At 48.6% G+C, this 25,435-nt stretch overlaps 3 protein-coding genes across 10 annotated transcripts in view; 2 read left to right on the plus strand and 1 right to left on the minus strand.

The window, feature by feature from the left end:
* LRRC43 (leucine rich repeat containing 43) overlaps window positions 1-1,650 on the plus strand; it is a 35,869-nt gene extending 34,219 nt beyond the window's left edge. For both annotated transcript variants that reach the window (XM_025402751.1, XM_025402750.1), the window contains exon 12: window positions 1,494-1,650. In XM_025402751.1, the coding sequence (XP_025258536.1) occupies window positions 1,494-1,621 (128 nt within the window). In that variant the 3' untranslated portion in view covers window positions 1,622-1,650. The remainder of the gene's footprint in view (window positions 1-1,493) is intronic.
* A 79-nt stretch (window positions 1,651-1,729) lies between these two features.
* Window positions 1,730-7,004, plus strand: B3GNT4 (UDP-GlcNAc:betaGal beta-1,3-N-acetylglucosaminyltransferase 4). 2 transcript variants are annotated; one of them, XM_025402604.1, is made up of 3 exons: window positions 1,730-1,966; window positions 2,650-2,806; window positions 4,405-7,004. In XM_025402604.1, exons 2-3 carry the CDS (start codon window positions 2,741-2,743, stop codon window positions 5,473-5,475), a joined length of 1,137 nt encoding a protein of 378 aa, XP_025258389.1. In that variant the 5' UTR covers window positions 1,730-1,966; window positions 2,650-2,740; the 3' UTR covers window positions 5,476-7,004. The 2 variants fall into 2 exon arrangements, with proteins under 2 accessions (XP_025258389.1, XP_025258390.1); XM_025402605.1 differs by lacking the exon at window positions 2,650-2,806 and having other exon boundaries at window positions 1,852-1,966.
* On the minus strand, window positions 5,755-25,121 carry DIABLO (diablo IAP-binding mitochondrial protein). Of its 6 annotated transcripts, none has more exons than XM_025402606.1 (6): window positions 25,033-25,117; window positions 23,524-23,656; window positions 18,100-18,231; window positions 16,604-16,714; window positions 16,336-16,432; window positions 5,755-6,645 (listed from the first exon to the last, which is right to left on the minus strand). In XM_025402606.1, exons 1-6 carry the CDS (start codon window positions 25,080-25,082, stop codon window positions 6,449-6,451), a joined length of 720 nt encoding a protein of 239 aa, XP_025258391.1. In that variant the 5' UTR covers window positions 25,083-25,117; the 3' UTR covers window positions 5,755-6,448. The 6 variants fall into 6 exon arrangements, with proteins under 6 accessions (XP_025258391.1, XP_025258393.1, XP_025258394.1 ...); XM_025402608.1 differs by lacking the exon at window positions 23,524-23,656 and adding an exon at window positions 23,657-23,760 and having other exon boundaries at window positions 5,909-6,645; window positions 25,033-25,121; XM_025402609.1 differs by having other exon boundaries at window positions 5,909-6,645; window positions 24,855-25,039.
* Between the last annotated feature and the right edge of the window lie 314 nt (window positions 25,122-25,435).

Here is a 25,435-nt window from a genome sequence, read left to right on the forward strand (position 1 = left end):
AGGGCATACACTACTGGACTTCAAAACCCATGCCTATATGAATACATGATTTGTGATACTTATCTGTGGGTTAAGATGGCCTTAAAAGGTTGTTTTGGCTGGGCGTGGTGGCTCAAGCCTGTAATCCCAGCACTTTGGGAGGCTGAGGCAGGCGGATCACGAGGTCAGGAGATCAAGACCATCCTGGCTAACACGGTGAAACCCCGTCTCTACTAAAAATACAAAAAATTAGCCAGGCGTGGTGGCGGGTGCCTGTAGTCCCAGCTACTCGGAAGGCTGAGGCAGGAGAATGGCATGAACCCGGAAGGCGGAGCTTGCAGTAAGCTGAGATTGCGCCACTGCACTCCAGCCTGGGCGACAGAGCGAGACTCCGTCTCAAAAAAAAAAAAAAAAAAAAAGTTTTTTAAATCTCTTTAATGTTTGGCTTAATTGAAGACAGCTGGATTCTTATAGCTACTTCTGCAGTCAACGGCTTGCAATATGTTGCTGTAATTGAAGTGCATAAAAAAAATCCAACCTCAGACCTATAATTGGAAAAGAGGGGAGTATTTTAATAGACCTTCAAATAATATAATTTCTTTAATATTACACCAAATTTGACAAGTGGTAGTTTCTTAAAGGTTGTTACAATGTGAAAACAATCTATATTGAATTTTTCATAATCAGATTAAAATTAGTCTAGTTTGCATTTTGAATGGATATTTTACCATGCACGGTTTGTAACATGCATGAGTTACTTGTAAACTACAGGTTAACCGACTTATGCAGACATTCCAACTGTTGACACCCGTCACTATGCATTTTCCAAAAATCACTTTCTTTATCACCACCCACGTCATTAGAAAGGTCTTTGAGTATTGGAAAATTGGTAACTTCATGGTGGCAGTAACAATGTTTTTTCATTTTTAGGGCAAATGTTATAATTTATTGAAATGCTTTCAGTTGTTTCCCCCGAAGTGCTAGAATTACTTCATTTTTAAGAAAATATCTGCAGCTGGGCGCTGTGGCTCACGCCTGTAATTCTAGCACTTTGGGAGGCCTAGGCGGGCGGATCACTTGAGGTCAGGGGTTCGAGAGCAGCTTGGCCAACATGGTGAAACCCCATCTCTACTAAAAATACAAAAATTAGCCAGTCGTGGTGACAGGCGCCTGTAATCCCAGCTACTTGGAGGCTGAGGCAGGAGAATCGCTTGAACCTGGGAGGCGGAGGCTGCAGTGAACTGAGATCGCGCTACTGCACTCTAGCCTGGGCGACGGAGCAAGACACTGTCTCAAAGCAAAAAGCAGCCAGTCTTGCAACTCAAACAGCTGCGACTTATTAAATGATCTAATTAAATTCAATTTAATTTTCTTATTACGGTTAAAACCCGAGGACGGAAACTGAGCTCCTGCTGGCATAGGGCCCAGGGCTTGCATTTGGGATGGGTCAAAGCGACCGAGAACGCCAGCCCATCCGTCTCCCGGGGCTCATGCTCGCGTTTTAATTTTCTCAGAAAAGCCAAAAGCCGTGAATCCGATCTACGAAAGCGATTACCACCCCGAGCCCCTGACGGTAGAGGTGCAGATCCAGCTGAACCAGTGCCGCTCGGCGGAGGAGGCTCTGCGCATGTTCGCCGTGTAGGGCGTGGGCAATAAACGCCGTTTCCAGCACTCCCGCCTCGGCGTCTGTCCCGCCGCGCGCGTCGGGGTGGGCGGGCGTGGCGCCGGCGTCCTGGGGAGGAGGAGCAACCTCTGCCCGACCCGCTCGTGCGGACCCCAGGACCGGGCACGGGACCCGTGCGTCCAGCCCCGGGCGCTGCGGAGACTCGCGGCTGGGACCCGCCCCCGCCAGAACCCCCGCCCTAAATCCCCGCCTCCTCCAGAAGCCCCGCCCACCCCCGAGTCCCGAGAGCTCCGTGCACCTGGGGACCATCCGCCCTGGCTCCGCTGCGCGAGCTCCTCGCCCGTACCCCGGCGTCACGCTCAGGTAGGTTGGGGGCCGGGCCCCCGCTGCTGTGAGAGGATGGGTCACCGTGCGGGGAGGGGCGTCGCCAGGGCGGCCGTGTCTTTGCACCCCGCGGCCCGCTCCCCGGTTCCCCAGGGTCCCCGCGAGGACGCCGGCCCCGCCCGGGTGCGGCGCGAGTCTGGCCTCGGCGGGCACGGCTCGGGACCCACGGGCCGCTCGGCTTTGGTTCTCCGGGCTGGGGACAGAGGCCGGAGCCGGGCGTCGTAGACCCCGCCAACCTGGGCCGCCCGCGCCCGACGCGCAGCGCTGCCTCCAAGCCCGGCCCGGGGGACCCGCGGGGTGGGTCTCTGCTGCCGCCAGCCCTTCAGAGACTGTCGCGTTGTAAGAATGAACCAGAGTTCGCCCCCTGCCCGCGCCGGGCGTTTTGGGTCACCTAGTCCTGTGAGGACCAGAGGCAGCTGTCGCCCGAGGCCGAGCGCAGCCTCAGGACCCGCGCCCCACCAGAAGGGGTCGTGCGCCCTGCGGCGGGTGGAGAGCCGGGCTCTGGGGTCTCCGCGGCTCGGAGGGCGGCGGGGCGAGGCTGTGCGGACCACCCGGGCCGCGGCGCAGCCTGGACTGAAACTTCCCGGGACGGAACCAAGCCACCTGCCGTGCGCCCTTCTCGGTGAATGGCACCGCCGCCCACCCGGGCCCCTCGCCCATAGCCCGCGGTGCTCTCATACCCGAGACTCATCTCCCTTCGACCCTGCCGCCGCCCGGCATCCCGAGCACGGAGACAGTCTCCAGCTGCCCTTCATGCTTCCTCCCCAGCCTTCCGCAGCCCACCAGGGAAGGGGTGGTAGGAGTGGCCTTTTACCAAAGGTCGGATTCTTTCACCACCTCGGCCAGACCCCTTTGTCCCCCGCCCCCGCATAGATCTCCAGGGCGCTCAGAAAACTCGGGCCAGTGGCTCACGCCTGTAGTCCCAACGCTTTGGGAGGCCGAGGCAAAGCGGAAGGATCGCTTGAGGCCAGGAGTTCCAGACCAGCCCAGATACCACATCTCTACAAAAAATAAATTAGCCGGGCCCTGCACGCCTGTAGTCCCAGCTACTGGGGAGGCTGAGGCCGGAGGATCGCTTGAACCCAGGAGTTCCAGGCTGCAGTGAGCTATAGTTGTGCCACTGCACTAGAGTCTGGGTGACAGAGACAGTCTCAAAAAACCAACAAAACCTTAACTCTTTCACTAGCCGGGCAGGCCGTCTCCTACTGTAAACCCGCTGGGCCCCCCTCTCCCTTCTCTCTCCCCTCACTCCTGCCCTGGAGATACCTGGCTCTGCCCTCAGCCTGCAGAGACCCCAGGTCTTCAGGCAAGATCCCACTCCTCACCCAGTTCTTGCTCACACGTCCCTCCATCAAGGAGGGCTTTGTTAGCTACCCCTGGCTATAGGATCCGTCCTCCCCGTCAGCCAATTCTCTGCATTAGATTGTAACTTCTCAACATACCCGGTTCCTATGTATTTTGTGCTTCCCTCTGAGAGGGCAGCGACCCTGTCTTGCTTGCCACTGCATCCCTAGCACCTAGCAGTTGCTTTTCTGGTGGCGGTGGCTGTGGCAGTGGCCGGTGCGGCAGACTGGTCAGAAGTGAAGGGACAGGACGACTTGGCAGTGGAGGTGAAGGGGAGGGGACTGGGGCAGAGGGAGACACCAAAGGGACCAAAATGATGAGAAACTGAAGCCTGGCTTTGCTACTGTGGAACTCGGGCCACTTGGTTGGATTCTGTCTCCTCATCCTTCTCTGTTCAGGTCCCTGGGAGAAATCAGCCCTTAGAGCATGGTGGGAAGGCAGGGCGGGGGCCTCCGAAGCCATCCCTGATACAAGTCCCCAGCTTTCCTGCTCCCCCTCTTGCTGTGTGTGGCTTTGTCTCACTACCGCCTGGAAGCCCGAACCTCTGAGGCAGGTGTAAAGGGTGTGTGCTTTGGTGGCCACGGCCACCCCGTGGTGCTGGTTCCTCTCCAAGGGAGGCAGTGCTCTCCTGGTCATCTTGGAGATGCCCAACACAGGACCCCACAGGCACCAGGCTTTTTTTTTGGGAAATGGTGTCAGTTCCATACTTGGTGAATTTGATCCAAGCTAAACTGAGTCTGTGCCTAAAACTCATCAGGTGCTCGAGTTTCCTGGGACAATGGCTGGGAACATTTATGGTGTCAGCTGTAAAGTGGCAGCAAATCATTTTGGGAAAGACAGACCTAGGAGTCCTCAGATGATGGCAGAGGAGGGCAAGGGCTGGCAAAGGAGCTGTGCTTAGCCCATCCTCAGGGGAGGGAGGACTCTGGAAAGAGCCTGAGGACACACTGAGAATAAAAAAAAAGAAGTCCAGAAGCCAGCAGGGACTTAGCTGCTGGGTGCAGATTAACTCCTGCCCAGCTCTTGGGGACAACCTGGGACTGGACCCTGCTCAGGTGGCTCTCTCCTTGCAGGGACCGGCAATGCTCCGCAGGCTGGGCTGGCTGGTCTCGTACAGCCTGGCTGTGCTGTTGCTCGGCTGCCTGCTCTTCCTGAGGAAGGAGGCCAAGCCCGCAGGAGACCCCACGGCCCACCAGCCTTTCTGGGCTCCCCCAGCACCCCGTCACAGCCGGTGTCCACCCAATCACACAGTGGCTAGCGCTTCTCTGTCCCTGCCTAGCCGTCACCGCCTCTTCTTGACATATCGCCACTGCCGAAATTTCTCTATCTTGCTGGAGCCTTCAGGCTGTTCCAAGGATACCTTCTTGCTCCTGGCCATCAAGTCACAGCCTGGTCACGTGGAGCGCCGTGCGGCTATCCGCAGCACGTGGGGCAGGGCTGGGGGCTGGGCTAAGGGCCGGCAGCTGAAGCTGGTGTTCCTCCTGGGGGTGGCAGGACCCGCTCCCCCAGCCCAGCTGCTGGCCTATGAGAGTAGGGAGTTTGATGACATCCTCCAGTGGGACTTCACTGAGGACTTCTTCAACCTGACGCTCAAGGAGCTGCACCTGCAGCGTTGGGTGGTGGCTGCCTGCCCCCAGGCCCACTTCATGCTAAAGGGAGATGATGATGTCTTTGTCCACGTTCCCAATGTGTTAGAGTTCCTGGATGGCTGGGACCCGGCCCAGGACCTCCTGGTGGGAGATGTCATCCGCCAAGCCCTGCCCAACAGGAACACTAAGGTCAAATATTTCATCCCACTCTCAATGTACAGAGCCACCCACTACCCACCCTATGCTGGTGGGGGAGGGTATGTCATGTCCAGAGCCACCGTGCGGCGCCTCCAGGCTACCATGGAAGAGGCTGAACTCTTCCCCATTGATGACGTCTTTGTGGGTATGTGCCTGAGGAGGCTGGGGCTGAGCCCCATGCACCATGCTGGCTTCAAGACATTTGGAATCCGGCAGCCCCTGGACCCTTTAGACCCCTGCCTGTATAGGGGGCTCCTGCTGGTGCACCGCCTCAGCCCCCTAGAGATGTGGACTATGTGGGCACTGGTGACAGATGAGGGGCTCAAGTGTGCAGCTGCCCCCATACCCCAGCGCTGAAGGGTGGGTTGGGCAACAGCCTGAGAGTGGACTCAGTGTTGATTCTCTATCATCGTGAGAAACGGATCCCTGCTGGTCTACAGAACATGCGACTTGGTTTTTGTAACTCCCCTCACCTTGTTAGCTCTGATTAAAAACACTGCAACCTGGCTAACTTGTCTAGCATATGTTGAATGGGAGCCAAAGGGTAGCAAATGCTGCCAGGAACCTGTCGGGGATTCCTGGAGCTACCTGGGGCGCTGCCAGTCTGGGGCCTAAAGGAAGGAGGCTGCATAGGACCCCAGGAGAGAGACATATTTTCTCTTTTAGATGCAAACAAAATCTTACTCTTCTCCTTTGGATACAACAGAGAAACACAAAGGAAAGAAAGGAACAAGAGGACTGTGTTAAGAGTCCTGTTGAGAGCACCAGGTAAACATTGTGCATCCCTTCCCTTAGTAAGTAGTCTTCACTCCTTGGCCTGAGCTGTCCTCACAGGGCAGTGAGGGCAGATCAGAGAACACATTAGAAACACTTAAAAGCAAATCGTACAAACTGGACAGGTTCCCTGCCCCCCGCCAAAACTCGCATCCCAACAGAGGGAACAAGTACTAAATCATTTTTGACAATGTAAATAAGACTGAAAACAGGTTAAACAGCTGCTGAACTTAAGGGCACGACAAAAAGGATTCCTCTCTCTGACCCAGGTCAGCAAAATGCTTTGGGTGTGAGGTGAAAAAATGGGTGGGTAAGAGCAGCTGTACAGAGTGGGGTGAAATGTTAAACAAGGTACAGTGCCCAAGGGCTGAGAACCAGGTCCAGGTGCCTGACACCGCAGGAGGCACTCAGAGCTCACAAAGGCGTCTCGCCTGATTGGCCAGAGCAGGACCTGCCACCTCTTCTCGGTGTAGATACTCATGCCAACCCTGGGCAGGATGGCATCTGCCCGTGCTTTCCCCACTGAGTGGGGAGACAGGGCAGTGGACTCAGGCCCTCAATCCTCACGCAGGTAGGCCTCCTGCTCCAACTCAGCCCGGTCCTCCCCTTCCTCCTGTGTTTTCTGACGGAGCTCTTCTATCTGTGCTTCTGCCAGCTTGGTTTCTGCTTTCCGGGAGAGCTGGTGCACCTCGTCCACCTGCAGTTTCACCAGCTGAATGTGATTTCTGGCGGTTATAGAGGCCTGATCTGCGCCTGCCAAAATATGGGACAATCGGGTTGAGTAGTTGTGCAGGGCAGAAGGCTCATGTGGACGTCGGCCTGGGGGTGCTGTGGCTGTCATCTGAACCCCTCTTGGGGTCATTTTCCTTGACCTCCCTGTCTTCTCTCTCTGCAAAGGAACTTCCACCTCTATGTCCAGGTCTGGATTTAACCGACACTGTCAAAAACAGTATTTTTCTTCAGCTATCAGCGGCCAATACAATTATTAACTCTCACAATCATCTTTATAGCTACACAGCTTTTAGTACAGACTTTGATGAATTTTTTTAACTACACGTCACCCATTTCTTTTTGACAAAGAGATGACGAATAAAATTGTCAAAGATCCCTTTTGTCACCCTAATCTTTAAAGGTAAAGGAATGCATAGAAAAATAGTTACTATAAATTTATATTTATAAATTTTAAAAAAAGAAACAGCATAAAAGGTATTAAACATGTTTTATAATTTTTTCACTTAAACATGTGTTTTGAAGGCCAGGCGCCGTGGCTCTAATCACAGCACTTTGGGAAGCCAAGGCGGGCGGATCACCTGAGGGTCAGGAGTTCAAGACCAGCCTGGCCAACATGGCGAAACCCTGCCTCTACCAAACATACAAAAAAAAATTAGCCAGGCATGGTGGTGCATGCCTGTAATCCCAGCTACTTGGGAGGCTGAGGCGGGAGAATCACTTGGACCCAGGAGGTGAAGGCTGAAGCCAGTTAAGATCGTGCCACTGCACTCCAGCCTGGGTGACAGAGACTCCATCTCAAAAAAAAGGTCAGGCGCAGGGGCTCATGCCTGTAATCGTAGCACTGGGATGCTGAGGCGAGTGGATTGCCTAAGCTCAGGAGTTCGAGACCAGCCTGGGTAACACGGTGAAACCCCGTTTCTACTAAAATACAAAAAAATTAGCTGGGTGTGGCGGAGTGCACCTGTAGTCCCAGCTACTTGGAAGGCAGAAGCAGGAGAACTGCTTGAACATGGGAGGCAGAGGTTGCAGTGAGCTGAGATGGCCACTTCACTCCAGCCGAGGCGACAGAGTGAAACTCGTCTCCAAAAAAAAAAAAGTGTGTGAGCTCTCATTTTACCTGCTGCTAGTTAGTGTATTTCATCATCTGAGTATACACATTTTATCAATTCATCTATAGAACATTTTGATCTTTTCTTACTGCATTACCAAGAGCCTTGAGTACAATGTTGACAGGTAGTGGAGAATGGCAGGCATCCTCCTCTTCTGATGAAAACACTTCTGATAGTTCACACAATTAAGTAGGATTACTTAACCTTTATTACATTAAGAAAAGTATCTCTTCATAATTGTACTTAGATTCGAATCATAAAGGCTACATTTTATTGAAGATGTTTTGGGCATATATTGAGATAATTAAGTGGTTTTTTCGTTTAATCTATGGATATATCATCTCAAGTAGTGAATCATGTATTTTTTTTTTTGAGGAGTCGTCTCTCTAGTTTTTTACAGTGGTGAACTATCACTCTATTTTGAGGGTAAATGGCTATGTTTGATTTATGGCTACATTTTGAAGTGATACTGAACTATACCTTCTCGTTTTGGTGCTGCCCTAGCCCCAGTTTGGGATCGGGGCTATGCTGGCTTCATACAGTTGTAATATGAGGCTTGTCATTACTTTCTATGTTCAGGTACACTTACAGTAACATAGGTATTCTAGTTTTGGGAGATTTGATACAACTCTCTCACAAAACATCCTAGGCCCTGGTGTCCATTTCAGGGACATCAAAATCTTTGAATACCATTTCTACTTTTTTTTTTTTTTTTTTGAGACGGAGTCTCACTCTTGTCACCCAAGCTGGAGTGCAGTGGCGTGATCTCGGCTCAGTGCAAGCTCCACCCGGTCCCGGGTTCACGCCATTCTCCTGCCTCAGCCTCCCAAGTAGCTGGAACTACAGGCGCCCACCACCATGCTTAATTTTTTTTTTGTATTTTTAGTAGAGACGGGGTTTTACCATGTTAGCCAGGATGGTCTGTCTCCTCACCTCATGATCCACCTGCCTCGGCCTCCCAAAGTGCTGGGATTACAGACGTGAGCCACTGCGCCTGGCCACCGTTTCTACTTTTATAGTTACTTATTTTTGGAGATGGAGTTTCGCTCTGTTGCCTAGTGTGGAGTGCAGTGGCACAATCTTGGCTCACTGCAACGTTGGCCTCCTGGGTTCAAGCGATTCTCCTGCCTCAACCTCCCAAGTAGCTGGGATTACAGGTGCATGCCATCATGTCCAGTTAGTTTTTATGTTTTTAGTAGAGACAGGGTTTCACCATGTTGGCCTGGTTGGTTTCGAACTCCTGGCCTCAAGTGATTACCCTGCCTCAGCCTCCCAAAGTGCTGGGATTACAGTTTTTTTTTTTTTTTTGAGATAGGGCCTAACTCTTGCCCAGGCTGGGGTGCAGTGGCACAATCATGGCCCCCTGTAGCCCTGAACTCCTGGCTCTTAAGTGATCCTCCGACCTCAGCTTCCCAAGTAACTGGAACCACAGGTGTGTACCACCACACTCGGCTAGTTTTTTCCGACTTTTTGGTAGAGATGGGGTCTTGCTATGTTGCCTAGGCTGGTCTTGAATTACTGGGCCCAAGTGATCCTCCTGCCTCAGCCTCCCAAGTACTGGGATTACAGTTGTGAGCCACTGTGCCCAACATAGTCTTATACAGATTCTTTGAGACTGACATAAAGATCATAATATTCTCATATTTAAAAAAAAAACACTTCTGTTAACGATTATTTCTGATGTTACTTTACCACTCTCTCTAAAGTCATACTTACCAAATCTTTGCCTAATTTTTCAGTCTTTTCAAGAGAGCAGATTTTGCCTGATTGTTCCTATTTAACTACTTCTAATATGTTCCATTTTTCTCATTTTGCCTTTCTGATAACTGAGTTAAAGTTTAACTTGCTTATTTTCAGTATTGTTACAGTAAATATTACCTGTCATTCAGTCTTTGTATTTATGACATAGGTGTAAATCTCCCTTTAAGAGCTACTTTTGTCTACAGCCTCCCAGTTCTCCTATATACTGTGCTTGTCATCACTGTTCTAAATATTTTTATATTTCCATTTAAATTTTTTTAGCCTGTAGTTTTTAAGAAGCATGTTTTTAAACTTTGTAGACATAAGGAATTTCTTTTTTTTTTTTTTTTTGAGACGGAGTCTCACTCTGTCGCCCAGGCTGGAGTGCAGTGGCCACATCTCAGCTCACTGCAAGCTCCGCCTCCTGGGTTTACGCCATTCTCCTGCCTCAGCCTCCCGAGTAGCTGGGACTACAGGTGCCCGCCACCTCGCCCGGCTGTTTTTTTGTATTTTTTAGTAGAGATGGGGTTTCACCGTGTTAGCCAGGATGGTCTCGATCTCCTGACCTCGTGATCCGCCCGTCTCGGCCTCCCAAAGTGCTGGGATTACAGGCTTGAGCCACCGCGCCCGGCCAGGAATTTCTTTATCAGTGGTAGATTGAAGGTTGGTGAATATGATGTATCAACTTTTTTTTTTTTTTTTTTGAAATGGAGTCTTGCTTTGTTGCCCAGGCTACAGTGCAGTGGTACAATCTCAGCTCACTGCAACCTCTGCCTCCCGGGTTCACGCCATTCTCCTGCCTCAGACTCCCGAGTAGCTAGGACTACAGGTGTCTGCCACCATGCCCAGCTAATTTTTTTGTATTTTTAGTAGAGATGGAGTTTCACTGTGTTAGCCAGGATGGTCTTGCTCTCCTGACCTCGTGATCCACCCGCCTCAGCCTCCCAAAGTGCTGGGATTACGGTCGTGAGCCACCATGCCCGGCCGATATATCAACTTTTTAAATGATTTTGTTGTCTTTTCCTTTTGTCACCTGGTACAAAATTTACTTTGTGTCTTAGAAGAATATGAAGATATAGAGGGGACAAAGTTTTATATTCAGTATATATACATTTATCACGTGTTTAAAAATCACTCTGCGAAACCAGCCTGGGAAACTTAGTGAAACTCTGTTTCTACTAAAAATAAAAAAATTAGCCAGGGCATGATGGTGTGCACCCGTAATCCCAGCTACTGGGAAGGCTAAGGTAGGGAGGATCACTTGAGTCCAGGAGGTTGAGACTACAGCAAGCTATGATGTATGATCCACTGCTGCATTCCCGCATGGACCCTGTGTCTCTCACACACACAAATCTGATTTTCCTTAGTTTAAAAAAAAAAAAAAAATCACAGACGGGCACAGTGGCTCACACCTGTAATCCCAGCACTTTGGGAGTCTGAGGCAGGTGGACTGCCTTAGCTCAGGAGTTTGAGACTAGCCTGGGCAACACGGTGAAACCCCATCTCTACCAAAAAATAAAGATTAATCGGGTGTGGTGGTGACTGCCTGTGGTCCCAGCTACTCAGGAGGCTGAGACAGGATTGCTTGAGCCTGGGAGGCAGAAGTTACAGTGAGCCAAGATCAAGGCACTGCACTCCAACCTGGGTGACAGAGTGAGACCCTGTCTCCAAAATAAAAAAATCAAAAATCATACTGAGCTGGATGCAGTGGCTCAGCTCACGCCTGTGATCCTAGCACTTTGGGAGGCCAAGGCGGGAGGATCACTTGAGCCCAAGAGTTCAAAATCAGCCTGGGCAACATAACAAGACCCCATCTCTTAAAAAAAAAAAAAAAAAAAGAAAAGAAAATTAGTTGGGCTACTTGGGAGGCTGAAATGGGAAGATGGCTTGAGCCCAGGTCAAGGCTGCAGTAAGCTGTGATCATGTCATTACACTCCAGCCTGGGCAACAGAGCAAGACCCTGTCTCCAAAAAAAATTCTGTTCTAATCCTTAATAGTTTTAATTTTTTTGGTCTTCTTGACCTGCAAGCGTGCTCAGAAAATTAAGTATTACACACATCTCTGAGATCTTGTAATTCTCAGTTTTTGCCTTATTAAAGTACATGTTTCATGATTGATGTCTTAAAAGAATTGTTCTGTCCTACTGATTGCTTTTTATCTTGAATGCTTTCTTTGATTTAGCTAGATTTTTTGGAACACAATCTAAAAGTTTCATTTAATAAGTTTACTTTTACTGTAATCACTGATGTTTGAAATTATTCCTATAATTTTTTTTTTTTAATTAGAGATGGGGTTTCGCCATGTTGGCCTCGAACTCCTGACCTCAGCTGATCCACCTGCCTCGGCCTTCCAAAGTGCTGGGATTATAGGTGTGAACCACTGCGCCTGGCCCAGTTTTGTATTTTCTAATTAATGGGTTTTCTTTTTAAACCTTTCCTGCCTCAATTGAAGCTACCAAGTTTCCTGCCACTCCTACTAATTCTCTGCAGTGTTTAATAATGTCTAATGTCAATGTGCTTAGCATGTTTTCACTTTCCCAAATTAAAAAACTTGTTTTACACTCAGAACTTTTGGAAAAAAAATTTAGTAGCTTCTTTCAGAACTGATTTTTCCTTCTTCATAGTTCTTCCAGAAAGTGTATGCAGGTGGTACTTTGAGTCTATGTCTGAGTGTATATTTTATTCTCACTTTTTGATGGTAGTTGGCTATACATAAAATCCTAGGTTATTTATGTATCGTCACCTCTAGTGTTGCGGAGAAGATGCCTGATGTTTGATTCTACTTCCTTTGTAGGTAATCTATTTTTTCTTAGTAGCTTTTGGGATTTTGCTCTGAATCTTTTTGTTATGCTGTTACTTTATTATTTGCTTATTTATTTATTTGTTTTTTGAGACGGAGTCTTGCTGTGTTGCCCAGGCTGGAGTGCAGTGGTGTGATCTCAGGTCATTGCAAGCTCTGCCTCCCAGGTTCCCGCCATTCTCCTGCCTCAGCCTCCTGAGTAGCTGGGACTATAGGCGCCTGCCACCACACGTGGCTAATTTTTTTGTATTTTTAGTAGAGACGGCGTTTCACCGTGTTAGCCAGGATGGTCTCGATCTCCTGACCTCGTGATCTGCTCACCTCAGCCTCCCAAATTGCTGGGATTACAGGCGTGAGCCACTGCGCCCAGCCATTTTTTTGTTTTTAAGACAGGGTCTTGCTTAGTCAACCAGGCTGGGGTGCACTGGCCTGATCATGGCTCACTGCAGCCTCAACCTCCAGGGCTCAAGTGATCCTCTCACCTCAGCCTCCCAAGAAGCTGGAACTACAGGTGCCCACCACCATGCCTGGCTAATTTTTTTGTAGAGACAGGGTTTCATCATGTTGTCAAGTCTGGTCTCGAACTCCTGAGCTCAAGTGATCCACCTGCTTCGGCATCCCAAAGTGCTGGGATTACAACAGTTATGAGCCACTGCACCTGGACCAGATTTTTTGTTAAAAAAGTGAAATCGTAAGGCCGTGCACAGTGTCTCATGTCTATAATCCTAGCAGTTTGAGAGGCCAAGGTGGGCGGATGGCAACATGGCGAAACCCTGTCTCTGCCAAAAACACATAATCCCAGCTACTTGGGAGACTGATGTGGTAGGATCACTTGAGCCCAGAGGCTGAGGCTGTAGTAAGCAGTGAGTCATGATTGTACCACTATACTCCACCCTGGTGACAAAGTAAGACCAGGAAAAAAAAAAAAAATTCTGTTTACAACTTGCTAGCCCTTTTATGAGTTCTAGGAAAATGTCTACTTTTTTCAGATAATGCTTATACATCCTATCCTTCTTTTCTCCTTCTAGATCTAAGCATATCCTCCTGTTCACTGCACCCAGGAATCCTCTGCCATCTTTGTGTGGCACGACTATAATGCTGCTTCCACACTTCTGTTGTTTCATTCTTTGTTCCAAATCTCCGATTCCTCAGGATCACTAATAATCCTTTTTCTGGGCCAAGCGTGGTGGCTCGTATCCCAGCACTTTGGGAGGCCGAGGAAGGCGAACCACCTGAGATCAGGAATTCGAGACCAATCTGGCTAACATGGTGAAACCCCGTCTCTACTAAAAATACAAAAATTAGCCAGGTATGATGGCAGGCACCTCCAATCCCAGCTACTCAGGAGGCAGAGGCAAGAGAATTGCTTGAACCAGGGAGGTGGAGGTTACACTGAGCTGAGTTCACACCATTGCACTCCAGCCTGGGGGACAGAGTGAGACTCTGTCTCCAAAAAAAAAAAAAAAAAAAAAAACTTAATAACTTTTTTTTTTTTGAGACAGAGTCTCGCTCTGTCGCCCGGGCTGGAGTGCAGTGGCCGGATCTCAGCTCACTGCAAGCTCCGCCTCCCGGGTTCCCGCCATTCTCCTGCCTCAGCCTCCCGAGTAGCTGGGACTACAGGCGCCCGCCACCTCGCCCGGCTAGTTTTTGTATTTTTTAGTAGAGACGGGGTTTCACCGTGTTAGCCAGGATGGTCTCGATCTCTTGACCTCGTGATCCGCCCGTCTCGGCCTCCCAAAGTGCTGGGATTACAGGCTTGAGCCACCGTGCCCGGCCTTAATAACTTCTAAAAGAATTACTTTTTATTTTTCAGTATGATGACACAACACTTACCTTAAAAAATGCTTTATATTTTTTGAGATGGGGTCTCACTCTGTTGCCCAGGCTGGAGTGCAACGATCTCGCCTCACTGCAACCTCTGCCTCCCAGGCTCAAGTGATCCTCCTGCCTCACCCTCCCAAGTAGCTGGGATTAGAGGTGTAAGCCAACACACCCAGCCCTTTCTGTCATTTTTAAGATTTGATGCTTGAGACCCTAGTCTGCTAATCTTGACATCAGAAAACAAGAGTAAGTTTTAATATAACAATTTCTTTTTTGAGAGACAGGGTCTAGCTCTTTTGCCTAGGATGGAGTGCACAGGCATGATCATAGCTCATGAGCTCCTGGGTTCAAGCAATCCTCCCACCTGAGCCTCCCGAGTAGCTGGGACTATAGGCAAGCGCCAATACGCCTGGCTAATTTTTGTTATTTTGGGTAGAGATGGGGTTTTGCTGTGTTGTCCTCGAACTCCTGGGCTCCAGCAATCTGCCTGCCTCGGCTTCCCAAAGACACGCGTGAACCCCTGGGCCCGACCCATACCAGTTTTTTTTTTTTTTTTTTCTTGAGACAGAGTCTCGCTGTGTCACCAAGGCTTAAGGTGCAGTGGAGCCATCTCGGCTCACTGCAGCCTCCACCTCCTGGGTTCAAGCCATTCTCCTGCACAGGCGTGTGCCACTACACCTGGCTAATTTTTGTATTTTTAGTAGAGACAGGGTTTCACCATGTTGGCCAGGCCAGTCTCGAACTCTTGACCTCAAGTGATCCACCCTCCTCGGCCTCCCAAAGTGCTGGGATTACAGGTGTGAGCCACTGCAACCAGTTTCTTAATAACAGCTAGTACTGGGCTATAATTCTGGTGAGCCGGCTGGGTGTGGTGGCTCACATCTGTAATCCCAGCACTTTGAGAGGCTGAGGTGGGTATATCACTTTAGGTCAAGAGTTCGAGACTGGCCTGGCCAACATGGTGAAACCCTGTCTCTACTAAAAATACAAAAATTAGCCAGGTGTGGTGGTGCATGCTTGTAATTGGGAGGCTGAGGCAGGAGAATTGCTTCAATTGGAGAGGCAGAGGTTGCAGTGAGCTGAGAAAGTGCCACCACTGCAGCCTGGGCACCAAGAGTGAAACTGTCCAAAAAAAAATTTTTTTTGGCTGGACGCAGTGGCTCATGCCTGTAATCCCAGCACTTTGGGAGGCTGAGGCGGGTCGATCACCTGAAGTCAGGAATTTGAGACCAGCCTGGCCAACATGGCAAAACGCCTTCTCTATTAAAAATACAAAAACTAGTTGGGGCGTGGTGGTGGGTGCCTATACTCCCAGTTACTTGGGAGGCTGAGGCAGGAGAATCACTTGAACCCAGGAGGCGGAGGTTGCAGTAGGCCTAGATGGCGCCACTGCACTCCAGCCTGGGTGATAGGAACAAAACTCAAGTTTCAAAACCAAAAAAAATTTCTGTGAGCCTACCTAGTTTGGAACCACTCAGGTAGGTGTTCTATGATGGGCACCTTGGGATACTAAGGTGCAGAGGACAAAGCACCAGCTGCTAGGAGAAGCAAAGGCTTTGGAATTCGACATACTTGGCTTGGTGGCTCATGCCTATACTCCCAGCACTTTGGGAGGCCAAGGTGGGTAGACAGCTTGAGCCCAGGATTTCGAGATTAGCCTGTGCAACATGGTAAAACTCCATCTCTATTTTATAAAAAAAAAAAAAAAAAAAAAGACCCACATCATCTTAGCTGAATTATTTGGCCCATCTGCACTCTAGTTTCTTCACATATAAAAAGTGCCTACGAAATGCTTACCACAAAGCCTGACATAGACAAATAATTTGTCCTGGTTTTGCCACTGACTATGATTCCACGTTTCATTTTCTCCATCTGTACAAAAAGGTTCACACAGATTAATCATCTCAAGTCTCATCCAACGGTGTAATTCTATGATTGTTAATAAACTGTATTACCAAAAACTCAAACTATTTGGAAGCAATCCAGTTTTCCAATGGTAATAGTTGTATCATTTTTCATTTTGAAGATATAACCTAGCTTCTACTGGTCTGGTCTGCAAGGGTATGCTCATTTTTTCTATTGTGTAAATAAAATGTTGGTTAATATATAGGAAATGGGGAAAATTTCTCAAAGTTAGAGCCACTTAGACCATCTAATATAAAGCCCTCATTTTAGAAAACCAGATGAAAACTCAAATGGCACCTCTAGTTAAAAAAAACACCAACACAAAACTTGAACCTACCAGTTTGATATGCAGCTTCTGCTGCCATCTCTGAAAGACCAACTGCAGTCATCCAAGTGGTTTCCAGCTTCAAGTATTCTTGGTGTTTTGAAGACATCTATATAAATCAAGCAAAGTGCTTCAGACAGTATGAGAGGTCTAGCCCATTTAAATGGACTTAAAGTAGATTTAGAGAACACTGATTATATTGATTAGACTTAATTCAATAATTTAGATACCACATGAGGTAGGTGCACTAACACAGACATGCCTAGAACTTTCTGCATACCTCAGCTCTGGCTCCTATGATCACCTGCCACACTTCATCTTCCTCCTGTGAATTCATTTTCCCAAGTAAACTTGTATATTGTCGGTAAAGAGAAATTAAGGTATAAACAGCCTACAAATACAGAATGAACAAGTCTGAGTAAAATAACTGAGACATATCAGAAGGAATAGAGAGATTTCTACCTCAAGGAAACTAAGTTCCACCACAGCAAACTGGCTCTTCCATCCTGCTGCCTCAATTAAATTGCACTATTATCCTATGAAGTAAAGGTATCAGGACATTAGTATCTCCGTCTGTAAACTTCTGTATTTTTAAAAGCTTGTCAGCAGTTCAGACACAGAAAGAGAAAATAATGCAAGGGAAAAATCTAAAGGTTGAGGAAAAAAAGCTGCTGGAAAATGTATGTAAAACAAATGCACAAATGAGACTTCAATACTTGATTAACCATATACTCTTTTAAAAAGTTTTATTGGCTGGGTGCGGTGGCTCACGCCTGTAATCCTAGCACTTTGGGAGGCCAAGGCAGGTGGATCACCTGAAGTCAGGAGTTCCAGACCAGCCTGGCCAACATGGCGAAACCCCATCTCTACTAAAAATACAAAAAATTAGCCGGACATGGTGGTGTATGCCTGTAATCCCAGCTACTCAGGAGGCTGAGGAAGGAGAACTGCTTGAACCCAGGAGGTGGAGGCTGCAGTGAGCTGAGATCATGCTACTGCACTCCAGCCTGCATGAGCAAGACTCCATCTCAAAAAAAAAATTATTTTTTACAAACAGGATGCTCTGTCACCCAGACTGAAGTGTAGTGGCATGTTCACAGCTCACTGTAACCTCAAACTCCTAGACTCAAGTGATCCTCCCACCTCAGCCTCTGGAGTAACTGGGACTACAGGCACACAACGCACTATGCCTGGCTAAGTTTAAAATTTTTTTTCTGGTAGAGATAGGGCTTGCTACATTGACTGGGCTGGTCTTGAGCTCCTGGCCCCAAGTGATCCTCCCACCTTGGCCTCCCAAGCTGCTGCTGGGATTACAGATGTAAGCCACCACGCCTGGCCCATATACTCTCTTTTCTATTAGCTTAGATCAGTGGTTTTTAACTAATCCTCACAGAGAAACCTCTGTTGATGGACCATGGCCCTGTGCCCCTAACTGCACCACATGAGCTCTACTTCTGTTTTATATACTAGGCTGCCACATTTAAGACTTCTGAAAAAAAGGTTCCTGGAAAAAGTCTAAAAACTAGTGATTTAGATCAGGGCTCAGCAAACATTTTTGTGAAGGGCCTGACAGTAAATATTTTAGGCTTTGTGGGCCTTACAGCCTCTGCTGAAACTACTCAAATCCTCAAAAACCGTTACTGACAATACAGAAACAAATAGGCCTGGCTATGTTTCAATCAAATACCAACATGGGCATCAGACACAATTTGGCTGTGAGCCATTATTTGCTAAACCATGGTTTAGAAGATCAAGAGTTAACAAGAGGAGACATACCTTAGTATATTCAGTAATAGCTTCAATCAATGCATATGTGGTCTGAGAGAGAAAGGTAGAGGTGCTATCTGTTACCAAAGACACCGCCCTCCTCATCAATGCTTCACTACTAAGGGAATGAGGCTCCGATTTCTGAAAGACACAAACATTGTCACTCAACCTCTAAAGCTCAAACTGAGAACTTTTTCACAAATTGGCAAGTAAAAAACATAATTGTCATGCTGCTTAGTGTTTTAGGCTGAAACTGCACTATATTCCTTTGGGTTTTATTTTTTAAGGCCTTATTTTGGCAATTTAAGACAATATAGAGAAATAATTCCGGAGTATGCTTTCTAACCAACTTTCATTCTCTGCTCCAAAAAGCAAATTATTTCTTTATATATAAAATAAAATGCAGTGGGGTGCGGTGGCTCACACCTGTAATACCAACACTTTGAGAGGCAGAAGCAGGCGGATCACTTGAGGTCAGGAGTTTGAGACCAGCCTGGCCAACATGGTGAAACCCTGACTTTACTAAAAAATACAAAAATTAGCCAGGTGGTAGTGGTTTGCATCTGTAATCTCAGCTACTCAGGAGGCTGAGGCAGGAGAATCGCTTGAACCCAGGAGGCAGAGGCTGCAGTGAGTCAAGACTGCGCCACTGCACTCCAGCCTGGGCGACAGAGCAAGACTCTTGTCCAAACAAACAAACAAAAACAAAAATGGTGCCAGGCACGCTGGCTTACGCCTGTAATCCCAGCACTTTGGGAGGCTGAGGCAGGCGGATCACGAGGTCAGGAGATTGAGACCATCCTGGCCAGCATGGTGAAACCCTGTCTCTACTAAAAATACAAAAATTAGCTGGGCGTGGTAGCACACGCCTGTAGTCCCAGATACTTGGGAGGCTGAGGCAGGAGAATCACTTGAACCCAGGAGGCGGAGGTTGCAGTGAGCTGAGATTGCACCACTGCACTCCAGCCTGGTGACAGAGTGAGACTCCATCTCAAAAACAAAACTAGTGATTATAACAAACTGATAAGATTACAATTCATTCATTAACAGTGTTCGATACTGGAGACACAAGTCTCAACAAGACATTCTCTGCCCTCAAACACAGGTGCAGGGGTAGAGAGAGGAGGATGACGGGCTAACAGAACTAGAAAAATGAACACAATCATGTATAATGGAAGCGGTGGGAGGAGTATGTATGAGCTACAGTAGGGGCATGCAGAAGGGAGCAATCAGTTTTATGCTGAGTGCTAATAGCTTAGAAAAGGCTTCACAAATTTGATGAGGATTAAGCTGAGTCTAAGAAAGGGGGCTGGGCACAGTGGCTCACGCCTGTAATCCCAATACTTTGGGAGGCCGAGGCGGGTGGATCACAAGGTCAAGAGATCGAGACCAGCCTGGCCAACATCGTGAAACCCCAACTCTACTAAAAATACAAAAAAAAAAATTAGCCGGGCATGGTGGTGGGTGCCTGTAGTCCCAGCTACTCAGGAGGCCGAGGTAGGAGAATCGCTTGAACCCGGAAGGCGGACATTGCAGTGAACAAAGATTGTGCCACTTCCCTCCAGCCTGGGCAACAGAGCGAGACTCTGTCTCAAAAAAAAAAAAAAGTGGATGGGGGAGGGCAATTCTGAGCAGAATGAAGCAGTACAGTGTTGATGGGGGGACCTCAGCTATTTTATTTTTTTGAGACAGAGTCTCTACTAAACAGACACAAATTAGCTGGGTATGGTGGCGGGTACCTGTAATCCCAGCTACTCGGGAGACTGAGGCAGGAGAACTGCCTGAACCCAGGAGGTGGAGGTTGCAGTGAGCCGAGGTTGCTCCATTGCACTCCAGCCTGGGCAACAAGAGCGAAACTTGTCTCAAGAAATAAAAATAAAAAAAAATCACTCTACGTTGTGTCTTGTTTTTGCGACTCAGAGTACAAACACTCAGAATCACTGCATGTTGAAAGAGGCAGTCAAAAACTTTTTGATATGAACAAATCAAGAACTTTATATTTCAATCAAATAATTAAGTATTCATTAGGCACCTTATATAGGACTACAAAAGGAAGACACCTCTGCTCACAAGAAGCTAATTTTGTCTCAATATTCTGAGAGTCTTCATAATGTGCTACATTTTATAATGTGTTTTCACTTGTTCCTCACAACAGTCCAGTTATTATCCTTTTGTACAAGCAATGACACGGAAGCTCAGAACAGTTCTATAACTTTTCCAAAAAGTCCCATCTAGACCTCAAACAAAATCTCACTTCAAAGTCTGTACCCTCCCCATTATGCTCTGATGACTCAGGAGAGTGCCAAAGGATTATCATCAAATATCAAAATATACAATATTAAGTGGCCAGGAAGGAAATAGTTGTTGGACAGGAATAAGGAAAGGCTTTAAACAGAGGTGAGATTTGGTACTAAAGACACCTAGAATCAGAATGGCCAGGCATCCTGGAGAATAGGTTAACGATGAGGAAAAGAATACTTGTGTTGCAGGGGATGTCCAGGGATCTAGCCTGGTTGGAGCAATGGCACAAGAGAGACGAGACCCACTAGGGTCCTGGGTGCAGGGAGACTTAAGTTTGATTTTAGTTCTGAACGCCTCATGGAAAGCCACTGTAGGTTTTTCATTTCTCATTCTGTTGCCCAGGATGGAGTACAGTGTTGTACTCCATCCAGTATTGATCCCAGCTCATTGCAGCCTTGAACTCCTGGGATCAAATGATCCTCCTGCCTCCCAGGTAGCTAGGACTGCAGACACACCACCACACCTAGCTAATTATTTTTTGTAAAGGAGTGGTCTCTCTCTGTTTCCCAGGCTGGTTTCGAACTCTTGGCCTACAGTGATCCTCCCACCTCAGCCTCCAAAAGTACTGGGATCACATGAGACAGCCATTGTGTGTAGCTGACCACTGAGGGGTTTCAAAGAATGGAAGTGGCACTGCTGTACTAAATGACTAGAGGCCCCAGTCATGTGGCCCAGAACTGAGGTTAACTGGGCTTAGAAAGTAATAACTGAGACAGGACAAACCTAAAAAAAAAAAAACCAAAAACCTTTTGAATGAAAAATCAATGGTTGTCCCAATTGTGGCCGAAAATGGCCTGGTATTCAAGTGAGGGGTTTTAGGGCTATGGATTCACCAGCATGCAGAGATGACAACTGAAGTGAGGCACAGTAAGGTGAGGGCTCATGAGTGAGCCACAGAAGATGCTGAAAATACTTGTGATACATGGAATTTATCTTCCTTTTGTGATGAACACACACGTAAGCGGCACGGATATTTTGCTGAAACGGAGCTTGCTGGTTTCCTCTCTAGCTCTTCCCCATAAAACAAATAAGCTATGATTTTTTTAAGTGAAGTGCCACTTTTATATCAACTACCTGATAGCTCCACCTAGATGTTTCCTAGACATCTTAGGTATTACATTTCCAAAAAATTTTTTTCCTTTCAAAACCCACTCCTCTTCATCCTACTAAATGGCATCGCCATTCATTCAGTTGCTAAGGCCTTTAAAAAATCTTGGAATCTAGACCAGTGGTCCCCAACCTTTATGGCACCGGGGACCGGCTCTGTGGAAGACAATTTTTTCATGGACTGGGTGGGGCAACGATGGTTTCAGAATGAAACTTCCACCTCAGATCATCAGGCATTAGTTAGATTCTTATAAGGAGCACACAACCTAGATCCCTTGCATGTGTAGTTCACAACAGGTTTCATGCTCCTATGAGAATCTCATGCCACTGCTGATCTGACCAGAGGCGGAGCTCAGGTATAATGCTCACCTGCCCACCACTCACCTCCTACTGTGCAGCCTGCTTCCTATCAGGCCACAGACCAGTACCAGCCCAGGGGTTGGGGGCCCCTAATCTAGAGAATACACCCCACAACCAATCCATCAGCAACTCCTGCTAACTATGTTCAGCTAAATTCTCCCCACCTCTTCTGCTTGCCTGGTCCAAGCCAGTATCATTTCATGCCTAGATAGAGCAACAGCCTATTAGTCTTCCTAGTTCCACACAGCAACCTTTTAAAACTTTTAAAATTTATGTCAGATCATAATACTTCTGTGTTAAAAATCCTCTGTGACGGCCAGGTGCGGTGGCTCAGGCCTGTAATTCCAGCACCTTGGGAGGCCGAGGCGTGTGGATCGTCTACGGTCAGGGGTTGGTGACCAGCCTGGTCAACATGGTGAAACCCCGTCTCTACTAAAAATACAAAAATTAGCCGGGTCTGGTGGCACACCCCTGTAATCCCAGCTACCCGGGAGGCTGAGGCATGAGAATCGCTTGAACCTGGGAGGCGGAGGTTGCAGTGAGCCAAGATTGTGCCATTGCACTCCAGCCTGGCAACAGAGTGAGACTCTGTCTTAAAAAAAAAAAATTCCTCTGCGGCTTCTTTTTCAGAAAGCCCAAAGCCTTACAACAATGGCCCACAAAATACAAAGTACACAATCTGATTATCAGTTAACTCTCTGGCTTCATCTATTACTGTCTCCCCGATTCCACTCCAGCCACATTAGCCTCCCTGCTCCTCAGACATACCAGGCATAGTTCTGCTTCTAGGTCTTTGTCTTGAGTTCCTTCTGCCTGGCAAGCTCCTCCCCGCACCAGACAGTATAATGGCTCTTTCAGAACATTCAGATCTCTACTGCACCTTATCAGAGTAGCCTGACCACCTTTATCTAAAACAAAACGACCCCCTCCCAGAATTGCCTATTTACTTACCTCATTTGTTTTGTTTTGTTTTTGAGAAAAGGTCTTGCCATGTCGCCCAGGCTGGGAGCAGTGGTGAGATCATAGCTCACTGCAGCCTCAAACTCCTGGGCTCAAGCGATCTTCCTGCCTCAGCCTCCTGAGTAGTTGCGACTACAGGTGTGAGCCGCCACACCTGGCTAATTTTTTTCTTTTTTGTTGAGACAGAGTCTCCCTATTTTGCCCAGGCTGGTCTCAAACTCCTGAGTTCAAGCCATCCTCCCACATCGGCCTCCCAAAGCCCTGGGCATCAGCCACTGTGCCTAGCCCTGTTTTCTTCCTACCATTTATCACTAGCTGATATTTTATATTTATTTTCTCTTTCATCTCCACAAAGCATTTTGTGAGAGCAAGAATTTTTTGTTCATGCTTACATTCTCAGTGTCTTGCACATAAAAGTTGCTCAATACATTTCTGTGAATCAAAGACCACTTTGTTGATAGACTATAATATTCTCTTATTTCTCTCTACTCGCTTTATACAATCTGATGTGCTGTTCCTACCAAATGAGACAATCAAAATGAGAATATTAATACATCTGCTCAACTGTGAAAAGATGCTGGTACTGTGGGGGAAGGGATGGGAGCACTGGGTAAAACTATGGTAGCTTGTCTAATGCTTCATTGCCCACTTGAGACTTCAAGACGACACGGTACACTAGATGAGAATCACTGCACACGACAGTACCTGTGCAATAGGAACCGCACACAGGGTTACTCCAAAGCCAACCGTCACAGTTTTGTGCCATGGTCTTATCAATTCTGAGAAACACCGCTTCTTAAAGTTAGCCACAACAGGAACACACAAACACTGTCTGTACCTGGAAGTAGAAGTCAGATTTCATAAGGCACGACCGCCAATCTGTAACAGGCTCTTGGATTTACTTGCAGGGGCTGTAAACTCAAACTCGAGCCAAGCAGGAACCTAAATGAGGATGCAGGACAGCTGAGGGGTTTTGAGATTTTCAACATACAGCAAGTTTGAAATGTTGCCTCAGGTAGGGTGTGGTGGCTCACGCCTGTGATTCTAGCACTTGGAAGGCCAAGGGCAAGGCGGGAGGATCACTTGAGCCCTGAAGTTCACGACCAGCCTGGGCAACATGGCTGGCAACATGACCTGGTGTCTATTTAATAAGAAAAAAAAAAAAAAAAAAAAAAGAAGGCCAGGCGCGGTGGCTCACGCCTGTAATCCCAACACTCTGGGAGGCCGAGGCGGGTGGATCACTTGACGTCAGGAGTTCGAAACCAGCCTGGCCAACATGGTGAAACCCCGTCTCTACTTAAAACACAAAAATTAGCCCGGAGTGGTGGCACAGTCCTGTAATCCCAGCTACTCGGGAAGCTGAGGCAGGACAATCGCTTGAATCTGGGAGGCAGACGCCGCAGTGAGCCAAGAGCGCCCCACTGCACTCCAGCCTGGGCAATAGAGCGAGACTCAGTCTCAAACAAAACAAAACAAAATTAGCCGGGCGTGGTGGCAGGCGCCTGTAATCCCAGCTACTCGAGAGGCTGAGGGTGAGAATTGCTTGAACCCGGGAGATCTCGCCACTGCACTCCAGCCTGGGCGAGAGAGCCAGATCCTGTCTAAAATAAAATTGAAATAAAATAAAATAAAATAAAAAAATAAAATGTTGCCTTAAAACATTTTAGAAATGGATGCCACAATAACCGCTCCTGCAGGCAGGATTTAGCTCTGGACCCCTGGCCTGGGTGTCAGGTGTGTGTGACGGTCCCGCTACAATCGCCCAAAAGCCTGCAGGGCTAGGAAGGGAGCCCCGCGCCGAGGTCCCCCACGCCTGCTCCCCGGGCCCCTTCTGCCTTCGGGAAGACGTCCTCAGACGCTTCCCTCCCTTCCCAGGCTCCCCCATGCCGTGTCCTTCCTCCTCTCCACGTCTTCTCAGGGACTTCGAGGGGCTGACGCGAGCTGGTCGGGAGGCGGAGTCGCCCCAAGAAGGCAGCCTGGGGTCTAGGGGATTCGTTTCTAGAAAATGGACGAACTGAAAACGAAGCCGGCTTGACCCAAGGGGCGGAGGCGGGACTGTCGTCAGTCCTCCCGAGCGGGGCGAGACGCCGCTACCCAGCTGGGCCGACGAGGGACGTGCGCGTAAGAAAAGCGGGCGCCGCGGGCCGGGCCACAGTGCTGTCCGCGTCGGTCCCTCCCTCTGGTCCTGTCCCCTCTACGCGGCGGTAGCGGTACCTGAAGAGTGAGGTTACACTGCGCGACAGCCAACTCTTCAGAGCCGCCATCGTACAGCGGGCGGACGCCGGGCGCACACGCCGGAAGTGACGCAGCTTCCTGAGCGCGGGGTCGTGCACGGCCTCCACCAGGGAGCGCCTCACCCCATGGCCACGCCCCCACCCAAGGAAGCAGTCGGGATTGGGCAGACAGGGGGAAAGGGGGCGAGGCTTAGGGCAACGGCTGTAACGGCCGCGCAAGGCAACCAACCGCTGAAACTTCCGCGTGGGGCGGGGCATACGCAGAGCCTGAGGGCGCGGAGCTGAGTCGGACACCGTGACGCTACGCGTGGGCGGGGACTCAACTCCGGCCAGGGCTTGAAGGGACTTCCCTAGTGAGTTGGGGAGGCGGGGCCGGGCGGGAG

Source organism: Theropithecus gelada, chromosome 11 (assembly GCF_003255815.1).
Source record: "Theropithecus gelada isolate Dixy chromosome 11, Tgel_1.0, whole genome shotgun sequence".
NCBI lineage: Eukaryota > Metazoa > Chordata > Mammalia > Primates > Cercopithecidae > Theropithecus > Theropithecus gelada.

Excerpts from the sequence above, each read along its gene's own strand:
- DIABLO (XM_025402606.1), bottom strand. The coding sequence starts at position 25,082 with ATGGCGGCTCTGAAGAGTTGGCTGTCGCGCAGTGTAACCTCACTCTTC. Across the intron at positions 23,657-25,032 it reads AGTGTAACCTCACTCTTCAG|GTACAGACAGTGTTTGTGTG; the intron begins GTACCGCTACCG and ends TTCTACTTCCAG. Across the intron at positions 18,232-23,523 it reads GTGCGGTTCCTATTGCACAG|AAATCGGAGCCTCATTCCCT; the intron begins GTACTGTCGTGT and ends TGTGTCTTTCAG.
- B3GNT4 (XM_025402604.1), top strand. The coding sequence starts at position 2,741 with ATGCTTCCTCCCCAGCCTTCCGCAGCCCACCAGGGAAGGGGTGGTAGG. Across the intron at positions 2,807-4,404 it reads GGAGTGGCCTTTTACCAAAG|GGACCGGCAATGCTCCGCAG; the intron begins GTCGGATTCTTT and ends CTCTCCTTGCAG.